The sequence below is a fragment of the Bubalus kerabau genome, chromosome 1 (genome assembly GCF_029407905.1).
Source record: "Bubalus kerabau isolate K-KA32 ecotype Philippines breed swamp buffalo chromosome 1, PCC_UOA_SB_1v2, whole genome shotgun sequence".
Classification (NCBI taxonomy): domain Eukaryota; kingdom Metazoa; phylum Chordata; class Mammalia; order Artiodactyla; family Bovidae; genus Bubalus; species Bubalus kerabau.
In genome coordinates, this window is record NC_073624.1 from 152,456,417 (window position 1) to 152,479,836 (window position 23,420).

The following is a 23,420-nucleotide window of genomic DNA, read 5'->3' on the forward strand; positions in this document are numbered from 1 at the left end:
AAAACCAAGATAGGACATTCAGTCTCATCACTTCATGGCAAATAGGGAAAAGATAGAAACAGTGACTTACTTTTTCTTTGGCTCCAAAATCACTGCAGATGGTGACTGTAGCCATACAACTAGAAGACGCTTGCTCCTTGGAAGAAAAGTTATGACAAACCTAGACAGTATTAAAAAAGCTAAGTGCTGAAGAATTGATACTTTCAAACTGTAGTGCTGGAGAAGACTCGAGAGTCCCTTGGACAGCACAGTGATCAAACCAGTCAATCCTAAAGGAAATTAACCCTGAAAATTCATTGGAAGGACTGATGCTGAAGCACCAATAATTTGACCACCTGATGTGAAGAGCCGACTAATTGGAAAAGACCCCAATGCTGAGAAAGACGGAGGGCATGAAGAGAAGGGGACAACAGGATGAGATGGTTGGATGGCATCATTGACTCAATAGACATGAGTTTGAGCAAACTCCGGGAGATAGTGAAGAATAGGCATGCTACAGTCCATGAGGTCGTGAAGAGTTGGACACGACTGAGTGACTGAACAACAAGTTGGAACTGCTAGGCAGGGACTTTCCCTTGAGCCCTGCAATTTTAAAAACCTACATTAAACAAAAAGCACAAAATACCAGTCTTCTAAAAATTCTCTAATTGATAGAACTTCTAGATTTGACATTTATTACAGAATCATTTCCATTCACCTTCCAGTTCCTGAATCACCTTCCACTTTGGTGGAGATAACATGATCCAAACCCCCATCTTGATAAAAATATAAGCTTTAGAAACAAAGGCTTTCTAAAGTGCAGATGTGGGTTTGAGCTTGCTGGATTTGAGATGGTGGCAAGACAGACAGATGCAATCATCCAAGAATTGGTGAAAAATCTGGGCCTGGAAATCCAAAGCAAGAGTAGGACTAGAGGAAACTTTGGAAATCAGGGAGAGGATGAGCTTACACAGAAGTTTCCATATGTGTGTCTTAAATAAAAGACAGACCAGGGTACAAAGTGAATATGCATATTGGCAGAAATTCAACAGCTCAAAATAATACCTATTTCACATCAGTTCCCTTCATTGGTCAATACTTTCCAGAATTACATTCTCCTCTGCTGCTGCTGCTAAGTCACTTCAGTCGTGTCCGACTCTGTGCGATCCCATAGACGGCAGCCCACGGGGCTCCCCCGTCCCTGGGATTCTCCAGGCAAGAACACTGGAGTAGGTTGCCATTTCCTTCTCCGATGCATGAAAGTGAAAAGTAAAAGTGAAGTCGCTCAGTCACGTCCAACTCTTTGCGACCCCATGGACTGCAGCCTATCAGGCTCCTCCATCCATGGGACTTCCCAGGCAAGAGTACTGGAGTGGGGTGCCATTGCCTTCTCCAACATTCTCTTCTACTCTACCAGTTAAGGTTTCTCCAAAGACCTCAAACTCTCCAGCGTAGGCTGTTCTCCTTTAAACTTTGAAATGGGTTTTCAAAGCATTTCTTTTTCCTACCTTCAAGATCAAACTCCCATAAAGTCAGTTGCTTTCTGCCTGTCCTGCCTTTAAATCCTCCCCAAAGCAAGTGGAGGCCATCCAGTGACAACTCAGAGAGCCTTGATGACCTGAGTTTGAGGTGGCTGGCAATTAGAATATAAAACTGAGAATAGGTTGGTACAACAATAGGGCTTTAGAATCTCCTCTATAAATCTCCCATATTTTAGTTTTATACCAGATTATGAAATTTATATTATTCAGTGTGACGACTAAAGCCATCTAACCCTGCTGCAGTTATGGTGGAACAGATAACAGGCTTTAGGGGGACACAACCAGTCATTTAACAAACCATGATTCCTCAACCTAATTTTGTCATTGACTTTTAAAGTGGACTTTTGAAAAGCCCTTTATCTTTACTCACTACCCCCACTACAGACATAACATGTTGGAAAGGGCTCTCCAGGCAGGAACATTGGGGTCTGACTCTGTTCCGCCCAATACTAAAACTATGTGGCCTTGACCGAGTTTCTACTTCTGAACCTCAGCTTCCCCACTGATAAACTGGAGACAATCCTACCTAATTTCATGATACCTTATAATTCTCACAAATAACCTTGCATGGAAGTTGTACATAGGTACTTTACTTTCTTCCAGTTATTCTTTCTTTTAAAAAAGTAGATTATTAGAGCCTAAAAGCATGTAACAAACTACCTTTGTAAATTTGAAATTGTGTGTTGACAAGACAATGTAAATCTACAATTACAAAAACAGCAAGTGAAGTAATTGTATTCTTGAGTTGGTGGGATGACCATAAATGATTAAAGAAGGAAATACTTGGAGAGGACACAGACATGCTGGTTGGGGACTTTGAAACAGGGAAATCTTGGAAGGTAGTAGGCTATAAAGTTGCCCAGGGGACCTAGAGTCCAACCTACCCCACAGCCACTGTCTTTCCCCTGAAGAAGACTGAAAGAATTAATTAGTATCTATAACCAGCTTTATGTCGGTCAAGAACAAACTTCTCCCTGGGCTCTGTTCAGATCAGGCCAGATGATCATGGATGACTTAAAAAATTCCATTTATTGACCTCTAAATATAATAAAACTAAGTGTTCTGCACAAGTATTTTAAGAGGACTTCAAGTTTGTTTCCACTGCTATGTTCACTGAAGTCAGTTCTCTTTTGTTTCTGTAGCCTCTGTATCTGTTTTCTGAGCTGCTAAGAGGACTTCTCGTGCCCGTTTCCGTCGCAGCCTCTCAGCATTTGTGATCACCATCGGGTGCAGAGGGAAAAAGCCAGAAAGACCTAAAAGTAACAGGATTTTCATTCATTATAACAATACAAACTAATGTTTACCTGGGAACTTAGTCTCACTGAACTGAAGTCTAGCGGAGATTTGATCCAAGCCAAGATTGAAAACAAATTCCTCACTTGCCAAAATGTTTTTACCTCTTCCCCCAGCTCCCTTCCTTCCATTTACTGCAAGGTCACAATGGATGTTGTCTACTTCTTAACACTATTTTCCTTACTTGAAAAAATGATCAACTGACAGTCATGCAAGACACACCATTCCCATTTTTTTTTTTAGCATAAAATCTCAGTCATCCAAAAGGTCTCATGAAGTCTCTACAAAAGGAATCTCCAGATTTCAACTGGCAACTAGATCAATTTCAGTTCTCCCTCCAGTCCTGATTAGCCTGGAGATAGTGAAAATCATTCTTAATTCTCATCATCTTGGAAATGACTTCAATTTAAAATCCCCTCAAAGAGGTAAGCGTAGCTGAGTTACCCAGAAGCTTTTCCACAGGCTTTGACAGGTGGGCTCCACAGCCAATCCAATGCCGGATCCGGTCCAGGTTGAGAGCAACGAGTTTCTCCCCATGACTGTTGGGCATTGGATCATAGGAGCCCAGCTGCTCTACGAAACGGCCATCCCTGGGACACTTGTTGTGAGCAGCCACGATGCGGTAGAAAGGCCTGTTGGTACAGCCACCAAGCGCAAGGCGGATGGTTAAGTGGCCTCCACGATAGGCCTTGCAAAGGACAGTAGCTGTAGACAAATAAATGGTTAAGACACAAAAATCGAGTGCACAAAATGCAGAAAATGAAATGAGACAACCCCCTTCATCCACTGAAATGTCCTTGCTGCTGCTGCTTAGTCGCTTTAGTCGTGTCCAACTCTGTACGACCCTATGGACTGCAGCCAGCCAGGCTCCTCTGTCCATGGGATTCTCTAGGCAGACTATTGGAGTGGGTTGCCTGTGCCCTCCACCAGGGTATCTTCCCGATCTAGAAATAGAACCCGGGTCTCCTGCACTGCTGGCAGATTCTTTACCTCTGAGCCACCAGGGAAACCCAAAATGTCCTTCCTTTCAACCAATTCTTGTCAGTCTGACTCAGAAACCCTTTCTTTGTGAAACTCTTCTTAAACACTCCAGCTATACCCAACGCACTCAACACAGGCCTGCTATTTACTGTCTCTGGAACAAGCTGAAGCCCAGCTGCCTCATCTGTAAAATGAACACCATTTATCTCATAGGAGTTCAGCGAAAACTTTAAAAGCGAACAAGAAAACCACTGAGGGCAGAATCAAACGTGTGCAGTTTCAGGTCGGACTGTCTCTAGCTCGTCTAGGAGAGCGCAGCTCCAGTCAGTCCACACTCCCTCTTATCCCCACGACCGCCCGGAAGGTCTCCCGAGGCCCCCAGCACTCACTGAGCTGGACCATGGCGCAGCCGGCGGGCCCCGGGGCCTATGCGCCAGTTGCGACGCCTCGGAGCTTCCCGGAGCCGGAGCGAATCCGCTCTACGGCCTCCGGCTGCGCGGACAACCCACCAGAAGGCTCAACGCTGAAGAACCCCGGACTTCTACTCTCCGCCACTCCAGCCCAGGCACCTTGGTACCGGAAGCGAATGGTCCACTCGCCCCGCCTCTTCCGGTCCCGTCTCTGCACTTCCGTAACACAACACGGAGAGCTCTAAGGTGTCTTAACTGCCACGAAGAAGGAGCGGTACAACTTGGGAATGCTCTGCGAGCCGAGCCCGGTGGGATCTCCGGCCCTCACTGCCCTGTGGGTCTCTGTCCGAGTGAAGAATACTGGGAGAATCCCGGAAAGGGATGAAGTGAAAGTGTTATTCACTCAGCCATGTCCGACTCTTTGCGCGACCCTATGCGTCGTAGCCCGCCAGGCTCCTGGGTCCATGGGATTTCCCAGGCAAGAATACTGGAGTGGGTTGTCATTCCTTCCTCAAGGGGATCTTCCTGACCCAGGAATCAAACCCGGGTCTTACGTATTGCGGCAGATTCTTTACCGCTTTGAGACCAGCAGAGAAGGCCACCATCCATCCTTCCAGCAAATGTTTTCCGAGCACCAGTTAGGGCCTAGGCGCAGTGCCAGAGAACGCAAAGATGAAAGAGGGCTGTCCTTGCCCCTAGGCAGCTGACAGTCGTGGCGGGAGGTGGCGGGGTGGGCGGTTGTGGGCCGGCGGGGAGAGACGGTGAGGTTACATCAGAGTACCTAGGGGTGGTCAGTACACAGTCCTGGGGTGAGCAGAAGAGATGGTGAACCTAGTAATTCCTCAGGAAGACTTCATAAAAGAGGTAGCATTAGGGCTGAGACTAGAGAAGAACTATAAATGAATGTAGAGTTGATTTTATCCTGTGTTTACCAATGTGCCTCTCACTTCCCCTCCTGTTTTTCCATGTCCCTCTTATTCTCTGTGTCCTCCTTTAAAAAATAAAGACAGGAAGCCTTTATCTTTGGTTTTGCTGTGCACTGATCCAAGAGGACAAGGGTGAGGTATGGTTCCTTTGTCATTTCTAGCCCTAGAATAACAGCCTCAATTGTGAGGAGTTTTATATCTGTTATAGAGTAATGGATCCTTCATGGAGCCCTTGTGATTTACATCCATGAAGATACTGTAAGCAAAGACCACTAGATTCAGCCCTTCTGTTCACTGTTAGATCTGGGCACAACTCATGTGCTCTTTGTCCTAATGCAGTGACCCAGCACAGCATTCTTCCTTTCCACCCACCTTAGAAAATGATGCCTTAATTCCTAAGTTCCAGTAAGTGAACCTGGTCACAGATCTTAGCAGTTGACTTCCTACAGGAGTAATTCTGATAAGCTTTCACCTGAAACTAATAATGAACATACTATACCTTACTTATACACACACACACAAATAGTTATATTCTTATGTATATCTCAGCATACCATAACTGATGAGTTCTGAGTTTTTTATTTAGATTTTTTTTTTATTGCCATCCAGTTAACTGTCAAACAGTGAAACATCCAGTAACAATAGCCATTCAGTAAAACAATGGAAATAAATGAATGGGTATCAGTTATATTGATGATCCTTTCTTTCTTTATCCCCAGTCTTTATTCTGGTAAAACATCCAGGGTTTAATTTCTCTCGGAAAGAAAGGGGCTCAGCATCCCATACAGAAAATTCTTCAGGTAGAAGGATGTCAGAAAGATGGATTTCCAAAGCCAACCGTCTCCTGAACCATGTGGAGCTCTGCAAGCAGATTCTCATCTTTCAATTTTAACTGTGTAAGAGGTAGAAGGGAAGAACACATACGTCACCCCTGACATAGCTATGTGGAGACTCCTTATTTGTGGGGCCACAGCTAAAGAACATAGTTCCTCAGGTTGGAATTGGCTCTTCCTATATTCTCTGTTTCATGGTAACTCCATTAAAAAGTCCTCAGAACATGTGCTGGTTACATGGAAGTGTTCACTTTACAAAAATTTACATGGTATGAATGCTCACAATTTGTGCATTTTTTTGTGTGTAAAAAAAAAAAGTTTATTTTTAAAAAATTTACCCTAATACCCAAATATATTCTTGGCATGTGAGAGACAGGAATAAAATACATAGGAATCAAAATCATTAGATTTGAATTTAATTTTAAAATCTCAATGTGTAATGGATACATCTAGTTGCCTACAAATCCACTCTCTTCTTTTACTAACAAAATCTTCATTTCTTTTCAGGGCAGCAATGTAGGCAACTAAAAAGCGACAGAGTTTCCCTTGCAGCTAGCAATAATTTCAGTTGTGATCAATGAAATATAAGCTAAAGTCACATCTCTTTACAGGGAGGTGAAATAGCTAGTGCGGCCCTTTTGTCCTTTGCCTGCTTTGATCTTTACTATACTTGAAATATGCATGTGATAGCTTGAGGTACAATGGCTGTCTTGCAACTATGAGGGCTGGGAACTTCATGTTATGACGGGTGAAGGAGAAAGAAAGAGGTTGGGTTTCTGTTAACACTGTGGAGCTGTGGTACCAGTATGTTCTGGACTTTTCATTAGATGAGAAAAAATAAAACTCCTAATTTGTTTAAGCCACTGGCTTCCAAGTCACATTATTTGCAATCATAACTGATAGACTAGACCAGGGATTCATAAGCAATAGCTCATGAGCCAAATCCAGCCTGCTGCCTGTTTTTGTAAGTAAAGTTTTATTCGAAATACAGCTGTGCTCATTTGTTTGCACATTGCCTGTAGCTGCTTTTGCACCTCAAGGGCACAGTGTGGTAGCTACCAGAGAGACCACGCGGCCCACAAATCCTGTTCTGCCCTTTACAGAAAAATTTGCTGACTGCTGGACTAGAAGAACACCTTCATTTTGTATGTGAGGATAATGAGGCCCGTGGAGGGTTAAAAAAAAGATCTCCCATGGTAATATGTGGGTTATGGCAAAGATGGTAAGAAAGTCCTCTAGAAAAATCTTCGTATCATGAAATGCTGTGAAGTCAAGTCCTGAATTAAGCCAGCACCTTCCTCCTAGCATTCCCAACAGCAGTATACTACAAATAGCAAAGGTATCTGCATCATACCTTCATCGTGTACTTGTAGGCCTGCTCAGCTTCCAGTTGCCGTCCAGCCTGAAAAAACAGCACAATTTAGTGATGATGACATAGCAGAGTCATCCAAAGGAGAAGGCACACTGCCGCCACTGCTGCCTAAAGCAGCAGACTCCACAGCCTCTTAAGAACCTCTGAATGAAGAGCGGAAGCAGGAAAATGAAAGGTGGTGGGAAACCAGATAGTAAATATAATATATACTTATAAATAAATATATATATATTCCTCCTCCATTTCAAATAGCTGAAAGACAACTTGGCCTTTTTTTTTTTTTTCCCTGAAAGCACCATAAGTCATTTGTTCCTCTCAGTATTGAAGCTATTCTGTTAATATTAGTTAACACACATAGCAGCACTTGCTTTGTAGTTTACATTGTTTTAATCTCTTACACTTTTAAAGTGCTTTACTTTCATATATACCACTATTATTTACATTTATATTGCATATTATTTACATGCCACTATTATTTATAATTCCCAGTTTACAGTTAGAGAAGTCTGGCACAGAGAAGATAAATAACTTGCCAGGGTTATGAAGCTAGTAAATGGGGGAGCCAGGTTTTAATACAGCCTGGCTCCAGAGTCCAAGTTTTGAACTGCAAAAATTTATCCCATCTCAATGAACTGGAAGAAGCAGATACTGGCATTACTTGCATGTAGATCTGGATATGAAGGGAGAACACTACTTCTCCTAGTTATTTCTTGTATGAAGTACTCATGTAAGACTTAAATGAGAATAATATGACTTCACTAATAGACTTCACTCAGCATCTGTTGGATCATCGAAAAAGCATGAGAGAGAGTTCTCGAAAAACATCTACTTCTGCTTTATTGATGATGCCAAACCTTTGACGGTGTGGATCACAACAAACTATGGAAAATTCTGAAAGAGATGGGAATACCAGACCACCTGACCTGCCTCCTGAGAAATCTTATGCAGGTCAAGAAGAAACAGTTAGAACTGGACATGGAACAACAGACTGGTTCCAGATTGGGAAAGGAATATGTCAAGGCTGTATATTGTCAGTTCAATTCAGTTCAGTCACTCGGTTGTGTCCAACTCTTTGCAACCCCATGAACCGCAGCACACCCGGCCACCTTGTCCAACACCAACTCCCGGAGCCTACCCAAACTCATGTCCATTGAGTCAGTGATGCATCCAACCACCTCATCCTCTGTCATCCCCTTCTTCTTCTGCCCTCAATCTTTCCCAACATCAGGGTCTTTTCAAATGAGTCAGCTCTTTGCATCAGGTAGCCAAAGTACTGGAGTTTCAGCTTCAACATCAGTCCTTCCAATGAACACCCAGGACTGATCTCCTTTAGGATGGACTGGTTGGATCTCCTTGCAGTCCAAGGGACTCTCAAGAGTCTTCTCCAACACCACAGTTCAAAACCATCAATTCTTCGGGCCTCAGCTTTCTTCACAGTCCAACTCTCACATCCATACATGACCACTGGAAAAACCACAGCCTTGACTAGATGGACCTTTGTTGGCAAAGTAATGTCTCTGCTTTTTAATATTCTGTCTAGGTTGGTTGTAACTTTCCTTCCAAGGAGTAAGCGTCTTTTAATTTCATGGCTGCAATCACCATCTGCAGTGATTTTGGAGCCCCAGAAAATAAAGTCTGACACGGCTTCCACTGTTTCCCCATCTATTTGCCATGAAGTGATGGAACCAGATCTATGGTCTTAGTTTTCTGAATGTTGAGCTTTAAGCCAACTTTTTCACTCTCCTCTTTCACGTTCATCAAGAGGCTCTTTAGTTTTTCTTTGCTTTCTGCCATAAGGGTGGTGTCATCTGCATATCTGAAGTTATTGATATTTCTCCCAGCAATCTTGATTTCACCTTGTGCTTCCTCCAGCCCAGTGTTTCTCATGATGTACTCTGCATATAAGTTAAATAAGCAGGGTGACAATATACAGCCTTGACATACTCCTTTTCCTATTTGGAACCAGTCTGTTGTTCCATGTCCAGTTCTAACTGTTGCTTCCTGACCTGCATATAGGTTTCTCAAGAGGCAGGTCAGGTGGTCTGGTATTCCCATCTCTTGCAGAATTTTCCAGTTTGTTGTGATCCAAACAGTTAGAGGCTTTGGCATAGTCAATAAAGCAGAAATAGATGTTTTTCTGGAACCCTGTTGCTTTTTCTATGATCCAGCGGATGTTGGCAATTTGATCTCTGGTTCCTCTGCCTTTTCTAAAACCAGCTTGAACATCTGGAAGTTCACGGTTGATGTATTGGTGAAGCCTGGCTTGGAGAATTTTGAGCATTACTTTACTAGCATGTGAGATGAGTGCAATTGTGTGGTAGTTTGAGCATTCTTTGGCATTGCCTTTCTTTGGGATTGGAATGAAAACTGACCTTTTTCAGTCCTGTGGTCACTACTGAGTTTTCCAAATTTGCTGGCATATTGCAGCACTTTCACAGCATCGTCTTCCAAGATTTGAAATAGCTCCACTGGAATTCCATCACCTCCAGTAGCTTTGTTCATAGTGATGCTTTCTAAGGCCCACTTGACTTCACATTCCAGGATGTCTGGCTCTAGATGAGTGATCACACCATCGTGATTATCTTGGTCGTGAAGATCTTTTTTGTACAGTTCTTCTGTGTATTCTTGCCACCTCTTCTTAATATCTTCTGCTTCTGTTAGGTCCATACCATTTCTGTCCTTTATCAAGCCCATCTTTGCATGAAATGTTCCCTTGGTATCTCTAATTCTCTTGAAGAGATCTCTAGTCTTTCCCATTCTGTTGTTTTCCTCTATTTCTTTGCATTGATTGCTGAGGAAGGCTTTCTTATCTCTTTGCTATTCTTTGGAACTCTGCATTCAGATGCTTATATCTTTCCTTTTCTCCTTTGCTTTTCGCTTTTCTTCTTTTCACAGCTATTTGTAAGGCCTCCTCAGACAGCTATTTTCCTTTTTTTGCATTTCTTTTCCATGGGAATGGTCTTGATCCCTGTCTCCTGTACTTACATATCCTTAATTTTTTCCATATTTTATGAATCAGTTTCTGAGCAAAGTGTATTGAAATCTTGCATTTTAGCTTATAGATGAAGAAACTGAGGCCCAGCAAGTTTAAATAAATTGTCCAGGATCCCACAGCTAGTTGTGGCAGAGCTGGAGTAAGAACTCAGGTATTCCTCATACTGATATTTACTCCAAAGAGAAAATTCAATCATTTTTATTTTGTTAGTTTCTCTTATAATCACAATATCCCCTGTTGGTTCTGTGTTATGTTGGCCAACAAAAAATTAAGGGCCACTCTCATCATTCCCAATTTGAATCTTAGGCTAATGTGCAAGTTATTGAAACAAGTTATTTTAATTATGAGAGGGTTATTTCCTACAGGTAAAGCAGCTATCACAAATTTCCACCCTTAGCCAGCAGTTCAACAGGAAGGAATGATTCAGAAACACTATAAGAGATTCTCCTTTGCTGGTATCTGACCTTGTTACATTCTGATACAATATCACTCACATTTTTAATTCCCTTAAATGAAAACTACTTTAATGAAACAGGAACTCAGGTCATTAAATATAACTAAATACATTTAAAATATAAACACCATGCCTTTCCTGATTAGTTTGGCAGAGCTGAGGTAAGAACTCAGGTAAGTATCTAACCTATCTTTCTAAATAGCTAAATTATCTATCTGAATTCTGCTCTCAGAGAAAAATGTCAGAGACAATTACAAAGAAGAATGCTTCACAGCCTTGGGTACATGTTTTAAATGATAGGACTTTTGGGGAAAATAGCTTCAGTCTATCAGAGATGTCTGTTGTTCCTGTTGTTGGTAATTCATTTATGTCTATATCCTTATAGGCTACTTTGCCTTTTTTTTAATCACTGGATTTTTATATAGCTTTTATAGACCATATACTACATTTGGTAGATCCAGAGCATAAATGGAGTGACTATACAATTCCCAGACTTGAAGTCCTAAACATGAGAGGGGTGCTAAGGAGGGCAGAAGGAGAAACTCTCTTCCCCAAGTCTAATCTGCCATCCCACTGCATAACCCTTGCACATCTCCTAACTACAACCCCAGACCATGACCTGATCTGTACATGCTCCTTGATCTTGGGGCAAGGGCACACATTGGGCTGGGCTTGGTTTCTGTGGCTTGGGGTTGGGCCTGATGAGCAGCTCAAAAATGTCGCACGGAGCCCACTCCACCTGAAACCCCCACTGGTGGTCAATTCCAGTCCATGCCCTTTACCACTCACCTGAGACCACCAAATCCAAGTGCCTTACTTCTATTTTTAGAACATCTTTTCCAGACAAACACACCTAAACATATAATTTTCAGGCACATTCTAAAGAGAAGCTTCCCAGACATGGGCCCTCCTTCATCATCAATATAATGACCAAATCTAAGCTCATCAAACCTCAACTATCATGAATTGATGGCCTTCCCACTATCCCTTTCTTTACTTGGCCCCTCACCTCTCTGCCCAAGGACACTGTGTAATGATAATAAACACTCACTTTCAGGCAGACCAGAGCCAGATATGCCCACACTTCAGCATTGTAGTTGTTCAAAGCATTGGCTTCGGAGAGAGCATCCTCAGCCTCTGTGAGCTCCTCCAGCTTGAAAGGAAAAGAAGATACGTGATTTGTTAAGTCAGAGTAATTTCCACTTAAGCCAGCTAGAGTCTGTTTGGCTGAAAATGCTATGTCCAAATAGAACTGGTGTATGTGTGATCCATACTAATAATTTTCAACTTAAAAAAAAATTTAGCAACAGAAATCATTGTTCAAACAAAATCTTTTGTGATGGTGTTCCAATATATGAACGAGTTAAAAGTAGAACTGCTTTGATTAAAAAGTCAGGCAGGGGACTTCCCTGGTGGTCTACTGGTTAAGAATTCACCTTTCAGTGCAGGGGATGTGGGTTCGATTCCTGCTGGGGGACTAAGATCCCACATGCCATGAGACAACTGAGCCCTCTTACCACAACTAGAGAGAAGCATGCTTCCACGAGGAAGAGCCCATGTGCTGCAAAGATCCCACATGCCACAACAAAGATTCCACATGCTGCCGCTAAGACCACATGTGGCCAAAAATAAGTAAGTAAGTAAATAAGGAACTCGCAGAAAAAAATACTACTGAAAAAAAAAATCAGGTAGGCGAATCTGGAGCCCTGTCTGCTGGGCTCTCAATTTATACACCTTTTCTTCCCTCTCTCTACAGCAGGCCCGTCATGGCTTCCATGCCCCATGGGGCTTCAGGTGCCAGGGTTGGAAAAACCAAAAGTATTCACTATCATATATGCATCATTCAGTGATTTCCCTGTACACAATGGGATGTCAGATACATCTGTAGTTGTTTTATTTACATCATGTATCCCTTTCTTAAGTCAAAGTCCTATTAGTCTGTCAAATTACTATTGGTCAGAAAGCTCCTCTTTCCCCTAACATTAGTTACTGATAGCACAATCCTGAGCAATCTATAAAATATTCAGAGATTCTAGGGTGCTCCCTGAGCTCTGGGCACATGGATATCATTGTTGCTCCTAATATGGTGAGTTTGCTTTGTAAAATCTTCCAAAAGGCCACCTAAGGAAAGGATTAAAATACTTCTCTCTCCCTAGTAAAACTGCTGTTCATTTTCCTGTTTTATAAAAGATGATAATGGGTTTCTAGGCCCAAGACAATATGAACAATGGCCTTTCAAAAATGCCCATACATTTTCCCACACTTTAAATGTCTTGGAGATATTAATTATTTAATCAACCTATACTTGCCAAGGCTTTACTCTGTGCCAGGCAGTATGCTAGATAATTTGAACAAAAGAAAAAAATACAACCTTTGTCCTCAAATACAAAAGAAAAAAATACAACCTTTGCCCTTTAATGACAAATATATAAAAAATTAAGACAAAATGAAAACTCAAACACATGAAGAGTTTTGAAACAAAACAAGCACACACACACACACATATACATGTATGTGTGTATAATTTAGTGGAGGGACATAGGAATAGTTCTTCCTGAGAGTAAAGGATGGCTTCAGAGAAGAAACATTGCTGAAGTCAATCTCGACGAATAAATAAGAGTTTGTTAGCTATATTTCAAGGTATTCCAGGTAAGAGGAATTTCATATACAGAAGCATGGAGGCTTCGGAGAGAATGGCATGCTCAGGAAACTCTTAATAAACCTGTGTGGCTGGAGAAGAGATGGGTGGGGGAGAGAGAAATAAGGTGAGAGAGAAAGAGAACAGAGGAAGTGATAACACTGAAAGAGTTCGGGAGAGACCAGATCATTCAAAAAAAAAATCTGATTATTATTCTGAAACAAGGAGTAGTATTGAAGGGTTTAAATAGGGAAGTAATAGGTATCTGCATATTTTAAAGACCACTTTGATAACAACACAGCAGATGAATTGAGGGAGGACAGGAGGCCAGCCTAGCAAGTAAAGGGGATAAAGCTTGAATTCAAGCAGCAAAAGTAGGATGAGAGGAGAGAACAGACTCGAGAGACGTTTAGGAGACAAAATTAATAGGATATTCGATGCCTAATTGGAAGTAATGGAAGTAGACTAGGAGAGCTTGTAAGTTTCCGGCTTGGTTGACAGAGTTCATTTAGTCCCATTCACTAAGACAGGGAATAAAGGGGAACTTACAGGCTTAAGGAAAGAGAGAATCCTTCAGAGACAAGTTAGGTTATACTTTGGATATGTACATTATGAGGTGTCTAGGGGACCACCAAAGGGAGCTGTTTGACATAAGGGGCAGAACATGAAAGTGTTAGGAACTGAAACTTTAGAATTCACTGGGGCACAAGCGGTAGTTAAGCCCACTGGGGTGGATGATATTTCTTAGAAGTAAGAAGAAATAGGGTGACAGAAGAAGAGCTGGCTATAGAACCCAGGAGGACCCAACAATTACGGTGGGTAAAAGACCAGGAGTCAGCAAAATGGCTGAGAAGGACACCCTTGTGGAAGTCAATGGAGGAGAGGGCTTCAAGAGGTTAGCAGTCAACAGGTTAAGTGTCACAGAGTATTCATCTAAGAGTCTATTGCATTTGGCAATTAGGTAGTTATATGTGGTCCTTGTCAGAGAAGTTTCAGCCAAGTGTTAGGGTTATACATCTAATTTCAAGGAAGTGAAGGGTAAATGCAACCTAGGAAATGAACATATAATTCACAAGTAAAGAAATACTTGTATCACATGATTTCAACTTCTTTAGTGATGAAAATGTAAATTAAGATACATATTGGGATTCCCCAGTGGTCCAGTGGTTAGGACTCCATGCTGTCACTGCTAAGGGCCCAGGTTTAATCCCTGGTCAGGGAATTAAGATCCTACAATCTGTGCAGCACAGCCAAGAAAAAAAGATACATATCAAATTGGCAAATGATAATGCCCACTGTTGATGAAGTTAACAGTAAAATGGATTCTCATACCTGGCAGAGTAAAAATCAGTATATAGCCTTTCTAGAACATGAGTTGACAGTATAAATACTAACATTTTTATACATTCTCTATGAATATATCCTAAGGAAATAACAATTAAGCACAGAGATTTATGTCTAAGAATGTTTATTCCTGCTTTATTTATAATAATTGTAGAAACTAATGACAAGTCCAATACTAAGTGGCTGGTCAAGTAAATTGTGATATACCCACACATAGATACAGTATAACTATGACTGAAACACTCATTGGGGGCAGAGATTACTTGGACATCTTAGCAGTAGGGCTTAACACAAGTTTTTCTGAATTTCTATATCGATAAAAATATTTTTATGCTACTTAAAACAAACAGAAGCATGATTTATGCTGACTAGTTTATATAGCTGGTTTCTTGTACTTTCAAAAGTGCTGTTTGGTTTTTCACACCAACAGTTGTTTTACATCCTTTCTGGGAAGGTGGAACAGACGGCATACGGCTTCTATATAAGTGATCACATGTCTCAGTTGGCTATATCCCAGTGTAATTATTAATATTGCCCTTTACATTCTTAAAAGTGTCCAGGTTTATATGATAAATTACATGGTAATCTTACTTATTCATCCAAACCAGGGACTACTACACAGTTATCAAAATTCATGTTTTAGACTATTTGATGATGTGAGAAAGAACCAGTTCTATATTGTCAAGTAGAAAAAAGATTACAAAGCAGCAAATATATTATTTACAATCTTATACATTAAAATTACTTCCATGCTAAGTCACTTCAGTCACGTCCAACTATTTGCGACCCCATGGACTATAGCCCACCAGGCTCCTCTGTCCATGGGATTCTCCAAGCAAGAATAGTGGAGTGCATTGCCATGCCCTCCTCCAGGGGATCTTCCCAACCCAGGGATCAAACCTGTGTCTCTTACGTCTCCTGCACTGGCAGGCAGTTTCTCTACCACTAGCACCATATATGTACCAAAAAAGACTGGAGGAAAATGCATTCAAATGTTAACATCATTGGTTATCATCAGTGGTGGGATTAAGAATACTTTCATGTTTTCTTCATATTGTGTCTCATCTATATTTTCTATAATGATCATATTTTACTTTTATGATTTAAAAAATAAAACAGCAATGATGGATAGGAGTCAAGGCACATAAACACTCTTTTGGTTAAGGGTAACAGCCAGGGAGGTTGTTGTTGTTGTTGTTGAAGAAGGAGGAAAGTACATGGAAAGAGCTGATTGAGAAGGAAAGCTTAACGATGTAAATAAAAAAAAAAGAAAATATTAATAAAGTAAGGGATTAGGAGAAAAGGAGACAGAAAGACCACAAACACACATGAAGGAGTTAGACCAGAACAGGAGAATGCATGCCTCTTTCAAAGATTGGAGGAAAGGAGGGAAGGGTGACTAAAGAGTTTTAGTGGCAGAGGAACAGAAGATCTACCAGAAGCTGTAGCAACTTTTCCTGAATATAGAAGGGCCACAGATCTTAATAAGTATCAATTAGCTTCTTTAATTGAGTAGATTCTTCACATCCTATTATCACTTTTCTCTTACAGGTAACATCATAAAATTATGAGCTTATGTACCAAATAACATTAATTTTTTTTTTATTATATAGCTTCACACTCTAGTTTTTGTGAGATTTTTAAAGAACATTTTATTTTTGTAGTTCAGATTGAACTTCAGTTTTCTACTGAACAGCTTTGAAGAGCAGCTTTTTATTAGAGAAGATTGCCCTGATAGCCTTCCCACCATCATTCAAACCCCACAGATGCCTGAAAGGCCAAGGAGTCAAGGTCAGCTGTATGCACAGGCTAGTCTCAATACCTCATACTCTTACCCGATAACAGGCGATTCCCAGTCCAAGCCAGGTAAGGCATGAAGGTGATCTCTTACAGGCTTGCAAGTAGGTTTTCTTTGCCTTTTCATACTGTAGAAAGAAAGCACCACTAAGCTGTTGTTTCTCTAGAAGCTTTAAATACTGCGTTGCCAGAATAATCATGGGGCTTCTGTAATTGTATTAACACTCCACACCAGTCTAAGTTAGATGAGTCCTTGGATTATTAAGGACTCACATTACAACTTTTTAAGGGAAGTTTTATGTTCACAGCAAAACTGAAAATACAGAGATTTTCCAATTACCCCCAGTCCCCACACATGCATAGGCTCTCCCATTAGCAATATCCTCCACCAGAGGGCTATCTTTGTTACAACTAATGAACCTACACTGACGTATCATCATCACCTAAAGTCCACGGTTTTCCTCAGGGTACACTCTTGGTGTTGTACATTATATGGGTTTGGACAAACGGGTGACATTTTTCCATCATTAAAGTATGTTCACTGCCCTTAAAACCCTCTATGCTTCATCTATTCATCACTCTCCTTCCTCCAGTCCCCGGAAATCACTGACACCTTTACTGTCACCATGGTTTTACCTCTTCCAGAATATCATACAGTTGGAATCATGCACCACCTAGCTTGTGCACATTTGATTTTTTCACTAAATAACAAGCATTTAAGGCTCCTTTTATGTTTTTTCATAGACTGACAGCTTGATAGCTTTTTAGCACTGCATAACATTCTATTATCTGGCTATACCACAGATTATTTATCCATTCACCTACTGAAAAACATCTTGGTTGTATCCAAGTTTTGGCCATTATGAATAAAGCTACTATGAGCATCCATGTGCAGGTTTTGGTGTGGAGATGAGTTTTCAACTTTGTTATGTAAATATAAGGAGCATAACTGCTGATCATAGGGTAAAAATATTTTTGATTTTGTTAGGAATTGCCAAACTGTCTTACAAAGTAGCTATATCATTTTGCATTGCCACCAGCAATGAAAGAGAATTCCTGTTGCTCCCACATCCTTAGCAGCATTTGGCAATGTCAATGTGCCAGATTTTGGTGTATAGTTATATTTCGTTACTGTTTTATTTTTTTTTAATGATGTTTTAATTTTAATTAGCATGTCTCCCTACTTTCATACAACACATTTTGTATGCTTGTTGAAAGTTAAGTCGCTCAGTCATGTCCGACTCTTTGCGACCCCGTGGACTGTAGCCCACCAGGCTCCTCCATCCATGGGATTCTCCAGGCAGGAATACTGGAGTGGGTTGCCATTTCCTTCCCCAGGTTCGTTACTGTTTTAATTTTTATTTCCTTAATGATAGATGATGTGGAGCATCTTTTCATGTGTTTGTTTTCCATCTGTATGTCTTCTTTCATTAAATTTTTTGGCCGCACTGTGTGGCATGCAGGATCTTAGTCCCCTGACCAGGGATCAAATCTGCACCCCTCCAGTGGAAGCATGGAGTCGTAAGTACTGGACCATCAGGCAGGTCCCTTCCTTCTTTTGTATTTCATCTGTATTTTGTTTGTTAAGGTCTTTGGCCCTTTTCTTAAATATTGTTTTCTTAAAGAACTGTTGTTCTTAATGTTCTTATTGTTCAGTTTTAAGAGTTCTTTGTATATTCTGGATGGCAGTCCTTTAGCAGGGTATCCTTTGTAAATGTTTTTTCTCAGTATTTTTTTCACAGTATTTTTATTTTATTACAAAGCAGGATATCCTTTATAAATGTTTTTTTGCAGAATATTTATTGGAAGGACTGATGCTGAAGCTGAAACTCCAGTACTTTGGCCACCTGATGTGAAGAATTGACTCATTTGAAAAGACCCTGATGCTGGGAAAGATTGAAGGCAGGAGGAGAAGGGGACGACAGAAGATGAGATGGTTGGATAGTATCAACAACTCGATGGACATAAGTTGGAGTAAGCTCCAGGAGTTAGTGATGGACAGGGAGGCCTGGGGTGCTGCAGTCCATGGGGTCGCAAAGAGTCGGCTACAACTGAGCGACTGAACTGAACTGAATATTAGACTGCCTGGGTTTGAATTCTACTTCTATTAGTTACTGGTTATCTGATGTTGAGCAAGTCACTTTACCTTTGGATGTAAAAGTATCATTATCATATTACTATTTTTAGTCCTCAAAGAAGGATGCTAATGTTAATCAGGTCCCAGACCATGACCAGTTATTCCCCATCCTCTATTCCTCACCTCTTTCTCTTCCAGGTATATTTGCCCCAGGCGCAGGAAGATAAAGTGCATTTCAGAAGCATCCACTACAAAACTGATGGTTCGCTCATAGCATGCCTTGGCCTCCACATGATTTCCACTCAGAAAATAGAGATGACCCTTCATGCCCCAGACATTAGGGTTCTGAGAAAGTGAAGAACAAGTAGCACAGGGGATGAGATAGTATTTAAAAGCATATTCATGGTTTTTGTCTAACATTTTGATTTAAATGAAGTCCATGTTTTTTTGCACATTAGAAAGAGGGCCATTCAGTTGCACTGGGAAATACTGCTCTAGGACTGCCCTCTCATTCTTCAAAGTCATTTTGTCCTTCGGGTAAATATTAAGAAAACATTCAAGCATAACCATGAAGGTGTTCACAAAGAGAAAGTAGAAGTTCAGGAAAATTGAAGTAGATAAACTGTCTGCTAAAGAGCTGTCCTTATCTTTTCTCTGGCCTTTGTAAAAGTCATGATTAATTAAGAAAAACAAATGGAAGGAAATTAGATAAAATGAGTTAACTGCTTGTCCCTTCTCCAAACTAAATTTAAGATGCTCTAGCAAAAGTAATTACCAGGTAGTCCATCTGGGCTGCTTGTTGAAGGTATTCCTCTGCTTTAGCAAAGTCCTTCTTGAGAAGGTGTGTTTGGGCCAGCACCAAATAATACTCACAGCTGGGGCCTCCATGAGGGCACAGTAGCTCATGGGCAAGCACTCTGTGTACATACTGCAAGGAAAAATCGGATGATAAGAAACATGTAAATGACTGCATTGTGTCACTTCCACAGCTCTCATGGTTGAAGATTATGTCTCTGGTAATAAATAATAAAGAGCATATTATAGAATGAGATGATTATCAATTTCAAAAGGTTAGAGGTGAGTTATGAACATTCAGCATATCATGGTTCCATTAAGAGCTATTCACGTAGAAATATTTCCAAGTTAATTATCTGTAGTACTATACAATCCTGGTCTTGCTCGTCATACTAGATGAGTTTTAGCCTGCTGTGTAGCATACATAGGCATTCCATCAACCACCAAATTAACATATAAGGTAAATGTTCAGGCATTTGTGTTTACAAGGAAACTCAGAATGAGGCAAAACTTCCCTTTCTAAAATTCTAGGCTTGGGATCTTAGAAACATAAATGTCTGTTTCTGACATACTCTCAAACATTTGTTATATTCACCAGTTACACTTTGGGCTATTCTTTGTTTTTAATATGATTTAAGGCCTGCAAATTTGACAAACTCATATGTACTTGCTAAGTAGAGGGGAAACCCTTCTTCACCCTCTATTCTCATCCCAGCCTATAACACAGAAACTTCCACTGACATTAATACCTGGTTAGGAAAATATAGGGGAAGGCTCTGCAGCTCTTTCCTCTACCTGCATTCAGGCTCTTGGACATGGGGGGAAGTGATTCATCTAATTAGGGAGACAGAGAGCCTGTTTCTCTACTGTGAATGGTTAGTATGTTAAAGGCTCCCGTTCTATGTGGTCCACTCTCATTGAGTTCGTAATTCTTGCCCTTTCTTGAGTTTGCCCACCCTCAGTGGGGCATGCACTCTACAGACTGAGGGCCAGCTCTCTTGGCTCCTGCATCTTGCTCTCTCTTACTGCTTGCTTCATGGGTACGCTTCTCACTGCCTATGCGGTAGGTAGACCTTGCAGGATGCTCTTCTTCTCTGGGAGGAGACTGCAACTCTCCAGCTCTTCCACCTATGACTGCATGGCTAAGTCAGATCTGGGACCAATCACATATCCAGGCCAGTTTTACCAATAAAAAATTAATATTTTTATCCCTCAATAGCACTGTGTAATAGTTTCAATTGGTTCAGAATCTGGAAGGAAAGAAGGGTGTGCTTAGGCTCCTGTGAATCCCTAACGCTCACATAATATGAGTTCCCATATTAAAGTAAATCAGGCTACACAACTCAGAGTCTGACTTTGCTTTGCTGATATTCTATAGGAAGCAGACTGGCAGTGAGGTCTGCTAATGCTTTCTGCAGAGAGGAGTTCATATTTGGATGTTTATACCATTAGGCCTACAGTGTGCTCTTAGAAACATGTTTGATTTCTGCATCATACACATTTAAACTTGCAAAGACACCACTATAATAGAATAGGGAGAAGGCAATGGCACCCCACTCCAGTACTCTTGCCTGGAAAATCCCATGGACAGAGGAGCCCAGTAGGCTGCAGTCCATGGGGTCACTAAGAGTCAGACACGACTGAGTGACTTCACTTTCACTTTTCACTTTCATGCATTGGAGAAGGAAATGGCAACCCACTCCAGTGTTCTTGCCTGGAGAATCCCAGGGACGAGGGAGCCTGGTGGGCTGCTGTCTATGGGGTTGCACAGAGTCGGGCACGACTGAAGTGACTTAGCAGCAGCGGCAGCATAATAGAATAAGTAGTTCATTAAAATCTTTCCCTCTACTTGCCCTATTTCAAATATTCTTACCTGCACAGCATTGACTTTCATCAAGAAGCGTATGGTCTCCATGAAAATGGTGGTAGGAGTTTGGGAAACGCTATAAGGGGTGGAATGCAGACAAGTTGATGACTCTTGAGATTTTAGGGCTTCTGAAAATATGATATTAAAATAATAGACACTTAGATATACAGAAAAAATTCAGAAGCTCAGACACATAGAAGGGAGAGTATTCTACTCAATTACAAGAGAGAAAGTATAATCTTGAAAGCAACAGATTATTCTACAACAATGGCCCCCAAAGAGATCTCATAGGTTCTCAAGGTTAGTCTACTGATGGTTCCAAATACAAGTTGAATGAAATGAAAGTGGTTTTTGTTTTTTTTTAATTCAGATCTTCCTGCGATTTCCCTGGCAGTCCAGTGGTTGAGATTCCACCCTTCCACTGCAGGAAGCACGAGTTCAATCCCTTGTCTGGGAACTAAAATCCCACATGTTGGACAGCATGCACCCACCCCCTCTCCAGCCAAAAAAAGTATTCAGATCTTCTTGAATGTGAAACAGATCTCTAGATACTTTGAACCTTCAGATATTCCAAACATGAAAATTCACTGTTAGAAGGTCGTAGATCTGTTGGCTATTTCTCTGAGCTAAAAGTGAAAGAGTGGCACTACTGAGATTAGATTTCAGAGACTAGCCTCATATGAAGGAATTTAGACATAACAGATAAGCCAATCAACTTCAAACGAGACTGCCATTTTGGTCATCATAAGAGTCTTTATCATTGTCTAGTTTGTTTATGCCCTTCTTTCAAGCAGAAATCTTTATTCTAGTTACCTTTTTTTGATCCTGTCTCCTTGATAAATATGTTGGATGCTTTTTGGCTGGTAGCCGGATCCTGAGATTGTACAGACAAAATGGGTTCATGTGAATCAGACTGCAGTTGAGAGGATTCATCAAGAAATTCATCTAGAATGGATAATGGAGCTCCTAGTCCTAAAAAAGATTATATTTTAATGAGAAAAAAAACACCTTCCTAAATTGTATTAATATTTAAATGTTTATTATAGGAAAAAATTTGAACGAGGCTTGAAACTTCTAATCCAATTCTGAAAATATAAAGAAATACTATGTTGTAAAAAAACAATTAGAAGTTAACATGTACAGTATTATTAAAGTAATATTTTGTTCAAATTTCACAAAATCTTTTGCTAGTGTCCATTATTTGTTTTCATATTTCATTCAAGACTCCACATTGTATTTAATTGCATTGAGCAGCTTCAGTGTACAACAAATTCTGGTAAATTCTCTTTTCACTTTTATTCTATTACAAATAATTTTGACATTTAACTTCCCCAAAATGAGATTTTTAAAGTATCTTTGATATTAATTTCTCATTCAAACACTTTCTTCTCTGCAACCACCCTCTGTGTTTTTTCAATCTTCTAATTTTGTTGAGGCTCTCAATAGCTAAGCCAAATATATCTCTTGCTAAATGTCATATTATACTTGAAAATATGTGGGTTATTTTCAAATATATTTTGATATTGATCTCTAACATAATACCACAGTGAAAAGAGAACAGACTGCATGATTTCAGTATATTTAGACCATGAAATTTTTGCACCTGGTCTTATATCCCTGGATGTGTTCCAATGTCTTCATAGTTTATAGTCTATGGGAACTTGAATAGAATTTGTATCCTATTGTTATATGAAAATTGCGTAAATCTTAATTATGTCGAATTGGTTTATAGTGCTTTTCAGGTCTACTACATCCTTCTATTTCTCTGTATATTCATTCTGTTAATTTTTGAGAGCTTGATATTGAAACTCCAACTAAAACTCTTAATTTACCTACTTTAAAAAGTAATTGTAATATATAGTGGAACTACATGTAACTCTGTTCTGCATTTTCAAGTCTCCTATAAATGTGTTATCATATTTTCATAATGTAAGAAATGAAAGACAAATACAGTGAAAAAATTTTATTATAAAAGGAGATAAAATACAAGTAACTTCCAAAGCATACATATCCCCTAAATATTTCATGGAAAGAAATATTGTTCTGCAGACTTTTATGTTTCTGATTAATTTAAAGAGTACAAGCCCCACTGACAGCACAGCTCCTGTCACTATGACT

The 23,420-nt window shown here is 40.4% G+C and overlaps 2 protein-coding genes across 2 annotated transcripts in view; both read right to left on the bottom strand.

The window, feature by feature from the left end:
• Positions 1-2,530: 2,530 nt before the first annotated feature.
• Positions 2,531-4,396, bottom strand: MRPS16 (mitochondrial ribosomal protein S16). The gene is made up of 3 exons (XM_055535837.1): positions 4,184-4,396; positions 3,258-3,518; positions 2,531-2,773 (listed from the first exon to the last, which is right to left on the bottom strand). The coding sequence occupies exons 1-3, from the start codon at positions 4,194-4,196 to the stop codon at positions 2,640-2,642; spliced, it is 408 nt and encodes a 135-aa protein (XP_055391812.1). The 5' UTR covers positions 4,197-4,396; the 3' UTR covers positions 2,531-2,639.
• A 1,340-nt stretch (positions 4,397-5,736) lies between these two features.
• Positions 5,737-23,420, bottom strand: part of CFAP70 (cilia and flagella associated protein 70) — a 76,426-nt gene continuing 58,742 nt past the window's right edge. The window contains exons 22-29 of the mRNA XM_055535595.1: positions 22,116-22,274; positions 21,309-21,430; positions 19,416-19,568; positions 18,824-18,985; positions 16,602-16,691; positions 11,836-11,937; positions 7,318-7,365; positions 5,737-6,022 (exon numbers count right to left, since the gene is read on the bottom strand). Coding sequence (XP_055391570.1) covers positions 5,942-6,022; positions 7,318-7,365; positions 11,836-11,937; positions 16,602-16,691; positions 18,824-18,985; positions 19,416-19,568; positions 21,309-21,430; positions 22,116-22,274 — 917 coding nt within the window. The 3' untranslated portion in view covers positions 5,737-5,941. The remainder of the gene's footprint in view (positions 6,023-7,317; positions 7,366-11,835; positions 11,938-16,601; positions 16,692-18,823; positions 18,986-19,415; positions 19,569-21,308; positions 21,431-22,115; positions 22,275-23,420) is intronic.